The 12,325-nt window shown below is 46.6% G+C and overlaps 1 protein-coding gene across 2 annotated transcripts in view; it reads left to right on the plus strand.

Annotated features, from left to right (window-relative positions):
* Positions 1 to 10,646: 10,646 nt before the first annotated feature.
* The window catches only part of Slc36a4 (solute carrier family 36 member 4), a 32,910-nt gene continuing 31,231 nt past the window's right edge, over positions 10,647 to 12,325 (plus strand). Inside the window, exons 1-2 of one of the 2 annotated variants that reach the window (XM_017799267.2) lie at positions 10,647 to 10,768; positions 11,722 to 11,812. In XM_017799267.2, the coding sequence (XP_017654756.1) occupies positions 10,647 to 10,768; positions 11,722 to 11,812 (213 nt within the window). Of the gene's footprint in view, positions 10,769 to 11,721; positions 11,813 to 12,325 lie in introns of those variants that run through there. The other variant, XM_017799268.2, reaches the window with a different exon arrangement.

The following is a 12,325-nucleotide window of genomic DNA, read 5'->3' on the forward strand; positions in this document are numbered from 1 at the left end:
AAGTACATTGGCCTTTGTAATTTTTTTAATTACTTGGTTTAGATTTTATTTCATTTGTTCTTAACACTGTTAAATCTTTTACCAGTTGGGTCATCAAGTATCATTATTATTTTACATGTATATGTGTATGTGCATATGTGTGTACATCACAACATACAAGTGAAGGTCAGAGGACAGTTTGTGGGAGTCAGTTTTCTCCTTCTACCATGTGGGTCCTAGGGATTGAACTCAGGTCCTCCGGCTTGGCAGCAAGCACCCTTACCCACTGAGCCAACTCACTGGCCCTCTTTAAGTTTCTGTCTCTCTCTCTGGCTGGTATAGATGTCCCAACTTTCCATAGTCTGTCTTACCGCTTATCAGTTCTCAGAATCAGTGATTTGTGTTGTTTGCTCTAATTTCTTGTCAAAGATTGATACCTTGTTTTTTAAAAAAAATTCTTTTTATTTTATGTGTATGAATGTTTTGTACCACATGTATGCAGTGCCTGTGGAGATCAGAAGAGGGTACTGGATCCCCTGGAAGTGGAGTTACACATGGTTGTTAGCTGCCATGTGGTGCTGGAAACCAAACCAGGGTTTTCTGCGAGAGCGGCCAGTGCACTTAACCTCTGAGCCATCTCTCTAGCCCCAAAGATTAATGCTCGATCATTTACTTGCAGCATATTATATGGGGTCGGGGTGGGGGGCAGGACTTGGGATCATTGTTTGATTACTCATGCTGTGTATACAGCGTAAGAGGCTCAGAGGACTCTGGGTAGAATGGCAGTCAGCTGATTTCACTCCTCTGCTCAGAACTCCCCAGGGCTGAGTTGCCCAGTACTGGTAACATGTGGTCTCTGAGTGTCTTAAATATGTCTAACAGTTGAAATGCACCAGAAATATAAAATACATTGTCCTGGTTTGCTTCTGTTTGCTGTGATAAATACTATAGTCAAAAGCAACTTGGGGAGGAAAAGGTTTATTTCATCCTACACTTCCAAGGCAGTTCATCTTTGAGGGAAGCAGTTCCAGGCAGGAGCTCAAGGCAGGAACTGAAGCAGACGCCATGGAGGCGCTCTCACTGGCTTGCTTCCCCTGACTTGTTCAGCTACCTTTCTTATTTCAAAAGGGAAGAGCTGGGTACCTTATACAAAACTGAAGTCCCGCAGAGTAGCTCAGCATCCAGCAGCTGGGACTCACCATCTTCTGGGCTCCAGGCCTGCCGTCCACAGCACACAGCTGGTCTCATAGCCTCAGACTGGGTCCACGCCACACCTGCTGCTGGCTGTTCTAGGTGGAATGCCCACCCTACTGGCATCTCTGGTATCCAGAGCACCTTTACCAGTGACCTCTCCTGTCCTGTCACGGTGCCAAGCCTCATGACTCCTTCAATTCCAGGCTCACCAACAGCCTTTCCTGGCCTCACAAAGTCTCAGATTCTCTCCATGACCCCTTCAGTTCTGTATCCTCCATGTTGCCAAAACCAGTGCCATGTGGGAGACCCAACACATTGCCATGTTTGGCTTCTAGTTTGAGATGCATCCTGGGCCCCCTCTGGACCACAGCTTCTGTGTGCCGACCCTGAGGAAATACTTTGAAGAAGATTTTTCATCAGTGATGCTGGTCTGTTAATCACAGCTGATTTTTTAGCCCTAGCTAAGCAGCATCGTCTCAATAAAGGACGGTCTCAGTATCACAGGTTCTGAACTCAGCTCTAACACACCCAGCCCGGCAGCCTTTTCTTCGCTCTTAAAGCTTCCCAAGCTAGGCCTCCTCTGCACTTTCCCAGCCCCGTCGATCAGCTCATTCGGCTCTGAGCGTTCAGTGGCTTTTCCAGCCTAAAGTTCCAAACACTTCCACATACACTCTGGATTTCAGTCACTTGCCACTGAAAACAGGATGTAAAACATTCTATTTTCTATATTTTGTGTTTGAATGGTAGTATTTTGGATATACCAGGTGAAATAAAGCCCACCATTAACATTTCCTTCCCCTGTTTGCTTTCTGTGGATGTGGTCATGTGGCAGTTGTGCCCGTGGCTCACACGACACTGTTCTTGGGTAAACTTGCTCCTGACTTCCACGTCCCTGAGAGTCAGGGCATAGACTGTACCAGTGTCCTCCTCACACCCTGCCATCCCCGCTCCTCCCGCTTGTCTTGCTTTGGCCTCTTCCTGCTTTTTTAAAATAACATTTTACTTATTATTTTTATTTTATGTGTATGAGTGTATTGCCTGCATGTATGTAAGTGCACCTGTGTCAGGCAGTGCCCACGGAGGTCACAAGAGGGCGTTCGATCCCCTGGAGTTATGAATGGTGTTAGCCACCACGTGGGTGCTGGGAATCAAGCAAGAGCAGCTAGTGCTCCCAATAATGGAGCTCTCTCTCCAGCCCCCTCCTTCTACTTCTTAACCCCCCCCGGGGGGGCGGCTTGGCATCCTGAGAGCCTTGCTGTGATTGTGCCTGGCTGGCTCTTCCAGGTGCCCACTTGCCCATTGTTCTGGTCTGCCTTTAAAATGCTCCTTTCTCAGCAGTTGGACTTGAGCTATTCCATAGGTGTCAGCTTCTCCTTGGGCTCCAGCCCCTGTTCTGCGGGCACTGCGCGATTTCCCTTATCTGTTTTATTTACTGCTTAATTATGGTCTCTGTTCCTTTCTATAGTTTAAGCATCTGCAGGGCAGGGACTTTTGTTTGTTTTTAGTTTCAGTAATTGCTGTATTCCCAACATCTCAGTGTTTAATATACACAATTTGCAATATTGAGCAGAAAAATGAGATGGCCCTCCTCCGTTGAGTACAGCCAGGGCACAGACCTTTTGTGCAGCCTGAGGCCGGTCTTTGTAGAGAGGCACTGGAGAAGGTCAGAAGCCAATTGTATTTGTGGGAGGATTTGTGTGTCTCTGAACTAGGGCATGCTGCTTGGGAGCGGGTGCACACAAGCCAAGTTAGTCCTTCCCACCCCCTGGTTGTCACATTGTATAACTGTATTAATTCTACAGTGAACCTAACAGTTTTGTAGCCACTTTTGAAAGAGATGTATCTGTGCTCTGGAAACTGTTATTATGTTAAAGCTGTAATGAAATGCTTCTTCTAAAAAATAAAAATAAAAAAAAGGCCAGCCAGAGGAAGACTCTAGCCACTCCACAGGAGGTTCTCAGAGACTAGGGCTGTGGATTCTTATCCTGTACTTCAAGCTTTTCATTTGACCCAACAGGAAATACCCAGCCTAGATATTGTGGTAAAGGGTGCTGCCTTCTAGAACCTGGGCAGAAATCTTTCCTAGGAAGGAATTGCAGGTCGTGATAAGGCTGAGCTGAAACTTCTTAAGCCTTCCAGCTTGATCAGCTGCCAGATCATGAACCTTCCTGTTCAACACATCATGCCAACCAGAGCCTGTCCAGGTTCAACACACCAGCCAGAAGGCCTCCATCTTAAACATATCACTAGCCAGAGTGGGTCCAGTTAGACACACCATCCAGAGTCCCCAGAAGACTGGGCATGCCCAGTGCTGCCTCCTGACCAAAACCAGTGTGGAGGCTAAAGATCAGAGTTAGAAGAAAACATGACTGCATCCTCTGTGGGATTAAATATGAGACAATGTTGCTGTGTTTTGAATGCTATGTCCTTAAATTTGAAACAAAATACAAGTTCACATTTTATAGTTAGTACTATATGGAGTTTCTGAAAGTTATAAATGACTGTTAGCAGATTTCACCCTCAGAGGCTCAGGTTTAATGGGATTTAACATTTAAAGTTGCACCTTCTTAGACGCATTGCCCCCCGGCCCCACGCATTGGTATTTGAAAGCCTTTTAATTCTTTAGATTTAAGAGCTATTTTGTGTCTTTTAGGCTAATGGAGTCAATCCTAGAACTTGGCTATTTCACCTTTTCTTAGTTTAGGGAAATAACCATTTCTTAGTGGGTAATGTTCCTTCAGTAATGACTAAAACCAGGGAAAACAGATTTCTCAGCCGCTTTTACCCTTCACTTAACACCATGGACAGGACTCAGTTAACAGTGTGCCACACTGCTGAGTTCAGCTTCATGGCAGAGTCAAAATAGCGTAAATGTAGGCTTAAGTTCTAACAGCATTATAGAAGTATTTTTCTCTCAGTTTCAACTTTCACAAATTCCTCTAAATCTCATTTGAGAAGGTTGAAGAAACTTCCTGAAATAATAAAAGTTTGTTAAGATTTTAAAATATGAGAAATGAGAAAAAGGATTTAAAGCAAAACACCAAAAACCAAACCAAACCATTTTTTTTTTTAGCAGTAAGTCATGGTTTATTTTCCCTAGACAACATAACTTTGAGAATACACTAAAAAACCAAGGAAAAGTGTAACCTTAGGGGTTTGACCAACAGAGTAAGTAAATCCATTGCTGAACAACGTGAGCTAACTAACAGCGAGGAGAGCCCAGCCAGCCTGTGTGAGAATCGGGGTGAACTTCATGATGCTGTTTCCACAAGTTGACTGAATTACAGAGCTAGTATTTGTAGAATATTTTGATACTTTTAGATTAGATTTTCAGGTTTTATCTAAAAAGACATTAAAAATAAATCCCCCATTGACACAAATCAAAATAAACTTCACATTTAGAGCTGATATGCTTTTAAAAGTAAGAGAAAACTTACCTTTTTCTTGGCTTTTCATGGCTGCTGTGATCTCTTCCTCCGTGAGCTTCAGATAATAGATAGTTTGGGGTTTGAAATGTTGGGAGCGATAGCTATCTTTATGGAGAACGAAGTGAACTCAGTGTGGCACAGCCTGGGGCAGAAAGAAATGAGAAAGTGTACCTGGCACTGGTAGTTGGACACGCTGAGCTAATCAAAGTGAATGAACAATGGAGCCGGCAGGGCCATGGGGTACAGTGAGGGATGAAACCAAAACTGATGAGAATGTGGGTGGATGATGGTGGATGATGTGGGTTCAGTAGCTCCTCCAGGAGTTGGATGTTGCTCTTACCCCGGTACCTAGGACATGCTCTTGCTTGGAAATAGGGACATGGAGTAGGCTAGGGCCCTAATCCAGCATGACTGGTGACCTTGTGGAGAGGGGATGTGGGCACAGATGCAGTAATGGGGAAATGTTATTCTAACATGAAATGGCCACTTACAAGATGGGACAGAGGGCTGGAGTCGGCCCCGGGGAGGAAGCCAGTGTCCAAACATCTTGTCTCAGGCTTTGGGTCAGTGGATTTCTGTTAAGTCTCCCATTTTGTTATTGTACGCTTGGGAAACTTGTGATGGCTCTGTAAGGTGAATGACCACACTACATTGTATTGAATATAACAGAAAAGGATGCAGGGTCTGTTCTAAGAGACAACAAAGACAGTGGACAGAGGAAGCAAGTGTGGACAGTGGACAGGACACAGGTTTGGGGCATGGACAGGGCACAAGTGTGTACAGTGGCCAGGACACAAGTTTGGGGAGTGGACAGGACACAAGTGTGGACAGTGGAGAGGACACAGGTGTGGACAGTGGCCAGGACACAAGTGTGGACAGTGGGCAGGACACAAGTGTGGACAGTGGACAGGACACAAATGTGGGGAGTGGCCAGGACACAAGTGTGGACAATGGCCAGGACACAAGTGTGGACAGTGGGCAGGACACAAGTGTGGGGAGTGGGTAGGGTCAGGATCTGTGAGAAGAGGGAGTAGGAGATGGTGAAGAAGCAGGAAATCTTCCTCAGTGTGATCGTCTTAACTGAGAGGTCAGGTCTACAAGTTAGCAGTTCAGAGTCTTAGGTCAGGAAAGGAAAATATTCACATGACTGAGCGAGCTAAGGAGAGAAGAGGAGAGGAAGGGAGGGGAGGGGGAATGGAGGGGAGTACTGTCACACACCTGATGGTGAAGGAGAAAACTGAGCATCCTTCAGAGATGAACCTGAGCAGAACACACCTGCTTCCTCCTCACCTGAGTTACTCAGCCTCCTCCATGAAACAAGCTGGACGCTTCATGCATTAGTGTTCCTGCATGTGGGGGATGCTTAGGAATAGGGAAAAGACCAAATAAAGAATTAATTACGAGATTTCTGAGGGAGAACATATTGAAATAAAACATTAACGTGTCCTTGAAAAAAGAGAAATGAAGAGGAAGCAAAGAAAGGTGTCAAAGGTCAGTGAGAAAAAGTTTGAAATGGAGTCAGGTGAGGGAGAGCGGACACAGGTGACGTAGAGCGGACACAGGTGAGGGAGAGCGGACACAGGTGAGGGAGAGCGGACACAGGTGAGGGAGAGCGGACACAGGTGAGGTAGAGCGGACACAGGTGAGGGAGAGCGGACACAGGTGACATAGAGCGGACACAGGTGAGGGAGAGCGGACACAGGTGACATAGAGCGGACACAGGTGAGGGAGAGCGGACACAGGTGACATAGAGCGGACACAGGTGAGGGAGAGCGGACACAGGTGACATAGAGCGGACACAGGTGAGGGAGAGCGGACACAGGTGACATAGAGCGGACACAGGTGAGGGAGAGCGGACACAGGTGAGGTAGAGTGGACACAGGTGACGTAGAGCGGACACAGGTGAGGGAGAGTGGACACAGGTGAGGTAGAGCGGACACAGGTGACATAGAGCGGACACAGGTGAGGGAGAGCGGACACCGGTGACGTAGAGCGCACACAGGTGAGGGAGAGCGGACACAGGTGGGGGAGAGCGGACACAGGGGAGGGAGAGCGGACACAGGGGAGGGAGAGCGGACACAGGGGAGGGAGAGCGGACACAGGGGAGGGAGAGCGGACACAGGGGAGGGAGAGCGGACACAGGGGAGGGAGAGCGGACACAGGGGAGGGAGAGCGGACACAGGGGACGTGGAGCGGACACAGGTGAGGGGGAGCGGACACAGGTGAGGGAGAGCGGACACAGGTGACATAGAGCAGACACAGGTGAGGGAGAGCGGACACAGGTGAGGGAGAGTGGACACAGGTGCAGTTAGACTCTTCAAAGGAGAGAACATTTGAACTGAACAAGTATTTAAAGCCGTAACCGAAGATATTGTCTAGAAATAAAAGAGAAGACAGGGATTGATAGATCAACGAGTTTGTTCCGTTCCTGAGATGATTGAATCAGGATGGCCTGGTCTAGGACGTCATAGAAGTATTTGGACCTTAAGGAAAGTCACTAGACCATCCAGTAAAAAAAGAAGAAATTAGTCAGTGGCTGAAAAGAAAGAGTCTGACACTAGAGCATCCAGAAGGAGCTGATGGGAAGGTGAGGCATGCAAGGGCCACACTTTCAAGTAACTCAGAGAGAGCATGGACCAGTGAGTGCGCACCTCGTTCTTTAGATAGCTGGGCCGGGCCGTAGAAAAACTGGCCTGCAGAGAAAACACCAGCAAATGCTGGTGGGGATGGGGGTGAAGAGGCGCCCAACTCACGGGTGCTGGAAGCGTGAACTACAGCTGTTAGGTACCAGCATGGACTTTTCTCGAAAAACTAAAACTAGAACTACCATACCATCCATGTACTATGCCTGGTAGAGTCCTGAAAGACTTCGAGTAGTCCATCTGTGAGGTACCCGCACATCTATGTTCATTGCTGCTCGGTTCACAATAGCCAGGAAATAGAACCAGCCTAGACGTCCATCGAGAGATGACAAAGAGAATGTGGCACACAACACGATACAGCAGTACGCAGCTGCAAAGAAACAAAACCATGGCGTTTGGTAGGACAGTGCACGAACTGGAAATGACGTACAGGGAGGGTAGCAGATCCGGAAGACAAATCCACGCGTTTCCTCTCCTATGTGGATTCTAAATCTTAATTTATGAGGACTTAAAGAAGGGCTGGGGAGGGGTGAAAGAAGACAGAGGGGCCAGTAGGGGAAGGAAGGGGATTGGGAGGTGAACACGAGGAGAGTATGTATAGAAGTGAGAGACTTTGCTAACTGAGCAAACACCCAATCATCAGAGAATCCTGAATCCTTCCTGCAGAATCCGCCAGGCCTGGGGTTCCCAAAGTAGGTTCCCAGAGCGGCAGCATAAAGCCTCATGGTTCACATGCTTGTCCTCAGACCCAGCCCAGGCCTACGGAGTTCAGAAACTTGGAGGCAGATTATGTTCGTTTACTTTTAGCAAGGCTGCGGGCCCATCCTGTTACTCTCTTCAACCAGTGAACTTCCGTCAGCCGAAGGATGAGTGGGGAAACCTTGTAAGAGAACTACAGTGAATGCCAATATTAGCTGGAGAGCTGCATCCAAGATCAGATGGAGACATGATTGGGGAACTTGCTTGTGGGTTGCTGAAATGGAAATGTGTTTGGTAGCCACAGTTGTCCACTTGACACACCTAGGATTTTCCTCTTTCAGACTGGCTTTTTCCTGATTGCTGAGTGATGTGGGAAGGCCAGGGTTCTACCCCTGGACAGGTGGTCCTGGGTTGTATAAGAAAGCAGGCTGAGTACAGGCCAGGGGAGCAAGTCAGTCAGCAGAGTTCCTCTGTGGTCTGGCTTTAGCTTCTACTCCAGGTTCCCACCCTGACTTCCTGCCTCTGCTTCCCTTAGTAACAGACTATCAGCTGTAAGCCAAATAAACCCTTTCCTCCCCAAGTTGTTTCATCACAGCAATAGAAAAGTAGCCAGAACACAAAATAATACGGCTAAAAATAAGAGAAAAGCAGCTGTGGGTGGGATTGGAGGCACAGCCGTGTGGTGCACTAGTCACGGTCATTAGTGCACTAATTACTTTTCTCGTTTCTGTGACCGAATGCACAGGCAGCAGCATTTGCTCATGGTGTGAGGGGAATACAGTCGGTCACGGCAGGGGAGGACTTGGCAGCACTCAGTGGACCAGGAAGTAGAGACAGGACAGGAAGCAGGCTGGGCTATAAACCGCAAGGCCTGCCTCCAGAGAACCCCTTCCTCTAGGTAGGCTCTGCCTCCCAAGTTCCACAACTTCCCCAGAGAGTGCCACCTGCCGGGGACCAAGTGTCCAAACACATGAGCCATTATCAGAAATTTCACATTGGACTGTAACATACAGGTCGTCGGTAGACACTGGGTAGCATTTAAAACTGTCGAGGGGCTGAAGACGCTCAGTGGTTAAGTGAACATAGTGCTCTTGCAGAGGACCTGAGTCCAGCTCCCAGCACCTGTGTAGAGTAGCTTACCACCGCGTGTACCTCCAGCTGTAAGGGATCCAGTGCCCTCTTCTGGTCACCGTGGGTGCTGCACGCACATGGGCACAGAAACACACGTGCACATAATTAAAATTAAAATCTTAAAAACTGAAGATAGCAAAAATATTAAGGAGAAAGGGAAGAACCAAGGTATCATAAACATGGCGAAGGCAGCAGTTAGAACTACCCATCTGGCCTGATCTCACAGAGATCCACCTGCCTCTGCCTCCTGAGTGCTGGGATTAAAGGCGTGTGCCATCTGGCCAGGTTACTTCAGTTAATAAACTCATATACAGTGAATGCTATTCAGGCAAGGTGACAGCGACCATCATTTTTTTCTTTGGAAAGGAGCAGTATTTATACTAAAGCATGGTTGGAAAGAAGGGACTATTTTGATAGAAAAAATTTAATACTGCAATGGCTGTAATTTTGTTCTTTAAAAAAAATTGGTGTGTATCAATTATGTTTGTGTGTGTGCATGTGTGTCTGTGTGTGGGTATGTGTATAGGAGTGCAGGTGCCCCTGGAGGCCAGAGCCATCAGATCTGAAGATGGAGTCATGGGCAGTTGTGGGTCCTAGGAAGCGAAATGTGGTTGTCTATAAGAAGTGCCCTTAACTGCCGAGCCATCTCTGTAGCCCCTGATTTAGTGAATTTTACTGGGAAAAGATTACAGTGACTGATATCTTTCTCTTTAAAAGGAGCAGGATCATGCTGTAACATTGTTAGAAAGAATCTAACATCGTTAGAAAGAATAATATTGGAATGGCTGTGGTTTTCTTCAAGCATTTAAGAACATGATTGTCAGTCACCTACATGGCATGATTTGAAGTTGACCAGAGATGAAAATATATTTGATTATTCACATTTCTCACCTTGTAATTCTATGATTATTTACTGAAAGCCTCGTGCAGATAAAATAACTATTCTTTACGTTAAACTCTGTACTGCATAATTCAAACAGAATATACAGAAAGTCTGGTTTCCTTTTGAATGTGTCAAGACCCGAGTGGCTTTGTGGAACTAAGTTACTCAGACTGAAATAAGTATAGGTGACATTTCCTCTGCCTCTGTGTGTGTGTATGCATTCATGTATGTGTGCACATGAGTGTGCCTGTGTGTGTTGGGGGCACATGCACATGTGTGTGGAGACCTGAAGCTGTCATTGGGTCATCCTTGGTTTCTCGCTGCCTTATTTATAGAGATAAGGTCTCTCTCTTTTTTTTTTTTTGTGACAGGGTCTCCCTGCAGCCCCAGCTGGCCTGGATTCGCTATGGATACCAGGCTGGCCTTGAACTCACAGAGATCCACCTGCCTCTGCCTAAGGTCTCTCGCTGAATTCACAGTTTGTCAAATCTAGCTAGTCTGGCTAGCCGGCTTGCCACTTGTCCCTGTGCCCCGAGTGCTTGGGTGACAGGAGGCCACCATGCCTGCCTGGCTGCTACCTGGGTGTCTAAGAGTGGGAAGTCCGCATACCTGAGCGGGCCGAGCCACCCCACCAGCCTGACATTTAAGAGCTCATTCGTAGCAGCTCTGCCTCTGTTTCTGTTTGCAGACATGGACGTGATGAGGCCCTTAATAGATGAGCAGGATTTCGACGGTTCGTCAGACGAGGAACAGGAGCAGGAGCTCCTGCCGGCGCAGAAGCACTACCAGCTCGGGGGCCAGCATGGGATTTCGTGAGTGCGGGGGTCGTGGCCCCTTTTCTCTCAGCTTTCAGTTTGCAGTCTGATATGACAGAAACACAAAATGATTGAAAAGATTAAGATGTGAGGTTCGTCCAAGAAGCCTGTAGTCTCCAGGAAGAGGAGGGCCATTAGGGATCAGAGTAGGATGGCGGAGTTCCAGGGAAGACAGCTGTCAAAGGCCTCAAGGGGAATGGCCTTGGAGGAGGTAGGCCACCATGGGGGTGAAGAGCGCAGAATGGGCCCGAACCCGTTTTTGCTGTTTTACGATGATCAGTTTCTTACTTTAATAGCAATTTACTGATGAAGCACATTGACCTGAACTTTGATCAAAATAATATAAACTCAAAAAGAAATAATTTTAGGCACCAATATTTGTGACATGAGTTTGGATTTTGGGTTCTCCTTCCTAATTTAGTTAATTTCTTCTTGGTCAGGAGAACGTCTCTGAGCTCCCGGAAACTGCTCTAGGGTCAGGTGCTGAGGAATTCACTATGTTCAAAATGGTTATTTTACCTGAGGGTAGTTTTAAGACTTGCACTTTTATATTACTTTACTATATTACATATTACTGTATGCAAAATGCTTTCATTCAATTTCACTTAATTTCTATAATTCTCTATATTTGCCTTTTTTTTTTTTTTTTTGACTTTTTGAGGCAGGGTCTCCCTGTAGCCCCAGCTGGCCTGGAACTCACTATGTAGACCAGGCTGGCCTTGAACTCACAGAGATCCTCCTGCCTCTGCCTCCCCAGGCATGCGCCACCAAGCCTGGCCCTATAGTTGCCTTTTACAAACTGAAGATGACCTGGACAGAGAGTGACTTCCCACCTGCTGGGGATGGTTATTTGGTTTGTTACTTAGGTGCCTTCTAATAATAACATCACTGTCATGTGATTTAATGTTTTTGTTCGAGGCTGTTTAAATCTTACCATTTTTACTTTTCAGATTTCTGCAAACACTGATGCATCTTCTTAAAGGGAACATTGGGACTGGCCTTTTAGGACTGCCCTTGGCAATAAAGAATGCAGGCATCGTGGTAAGGCCCCTGGAACTCTCCATCTGAGGCATAGTGACTCATCAGACATGACCTGGTCAGGTGACATCCAGATGCCATTGGCTGTCATACTGACAGGACCATGTGAGGTCTGAGAGCCACACCTCACCCTAAGTGAGAATCACTGTGTTTTAATTTCTACACAATTACTTATTTGTAGCATTTAACAAAACCCAAAAGCTCTTCTAAGGCAGTTCTTGACTTTCCAGACACAGTTCTGTCTTACTCTTTTAGGTCATCTGGCACTTAAGGGCTGTGCTCAAAGCAGCAAATAGAACAGGTTGTTTCTGTGGTGAAGCTGTTAGTTTTTCAGACTTAGAATGAATGTGCACACAGCTTTCATACTTTAAGAGAATAGATGAGAACTGAGTAGAAATATCTTTTTAAAACAAACATTACAGCAGTGTTAGAGATAGCTTCTGTAATTATCACATTAGGGAACTCCGATGAGGAGAATTCATCGATGAAGTAATGAAATCATGTTTAACTGTTTTA

The sequence above is a fragment of the Nannospalax galili genome, unplaced genomic scaffold (assembly GCF_000622305.1).
Source record: "Nannospalax galili isolate Female #2095 unplaced genomic scaffold, S.galili_v1.0 scaffold418, whole genome shotgun sequence".
Taxonomy (NCBI): Eukaryota; Metazoa; Chordata; class Mammalia; order Rodentia; family Spalacidae; genus Nannospalax; species Nannospalax galili.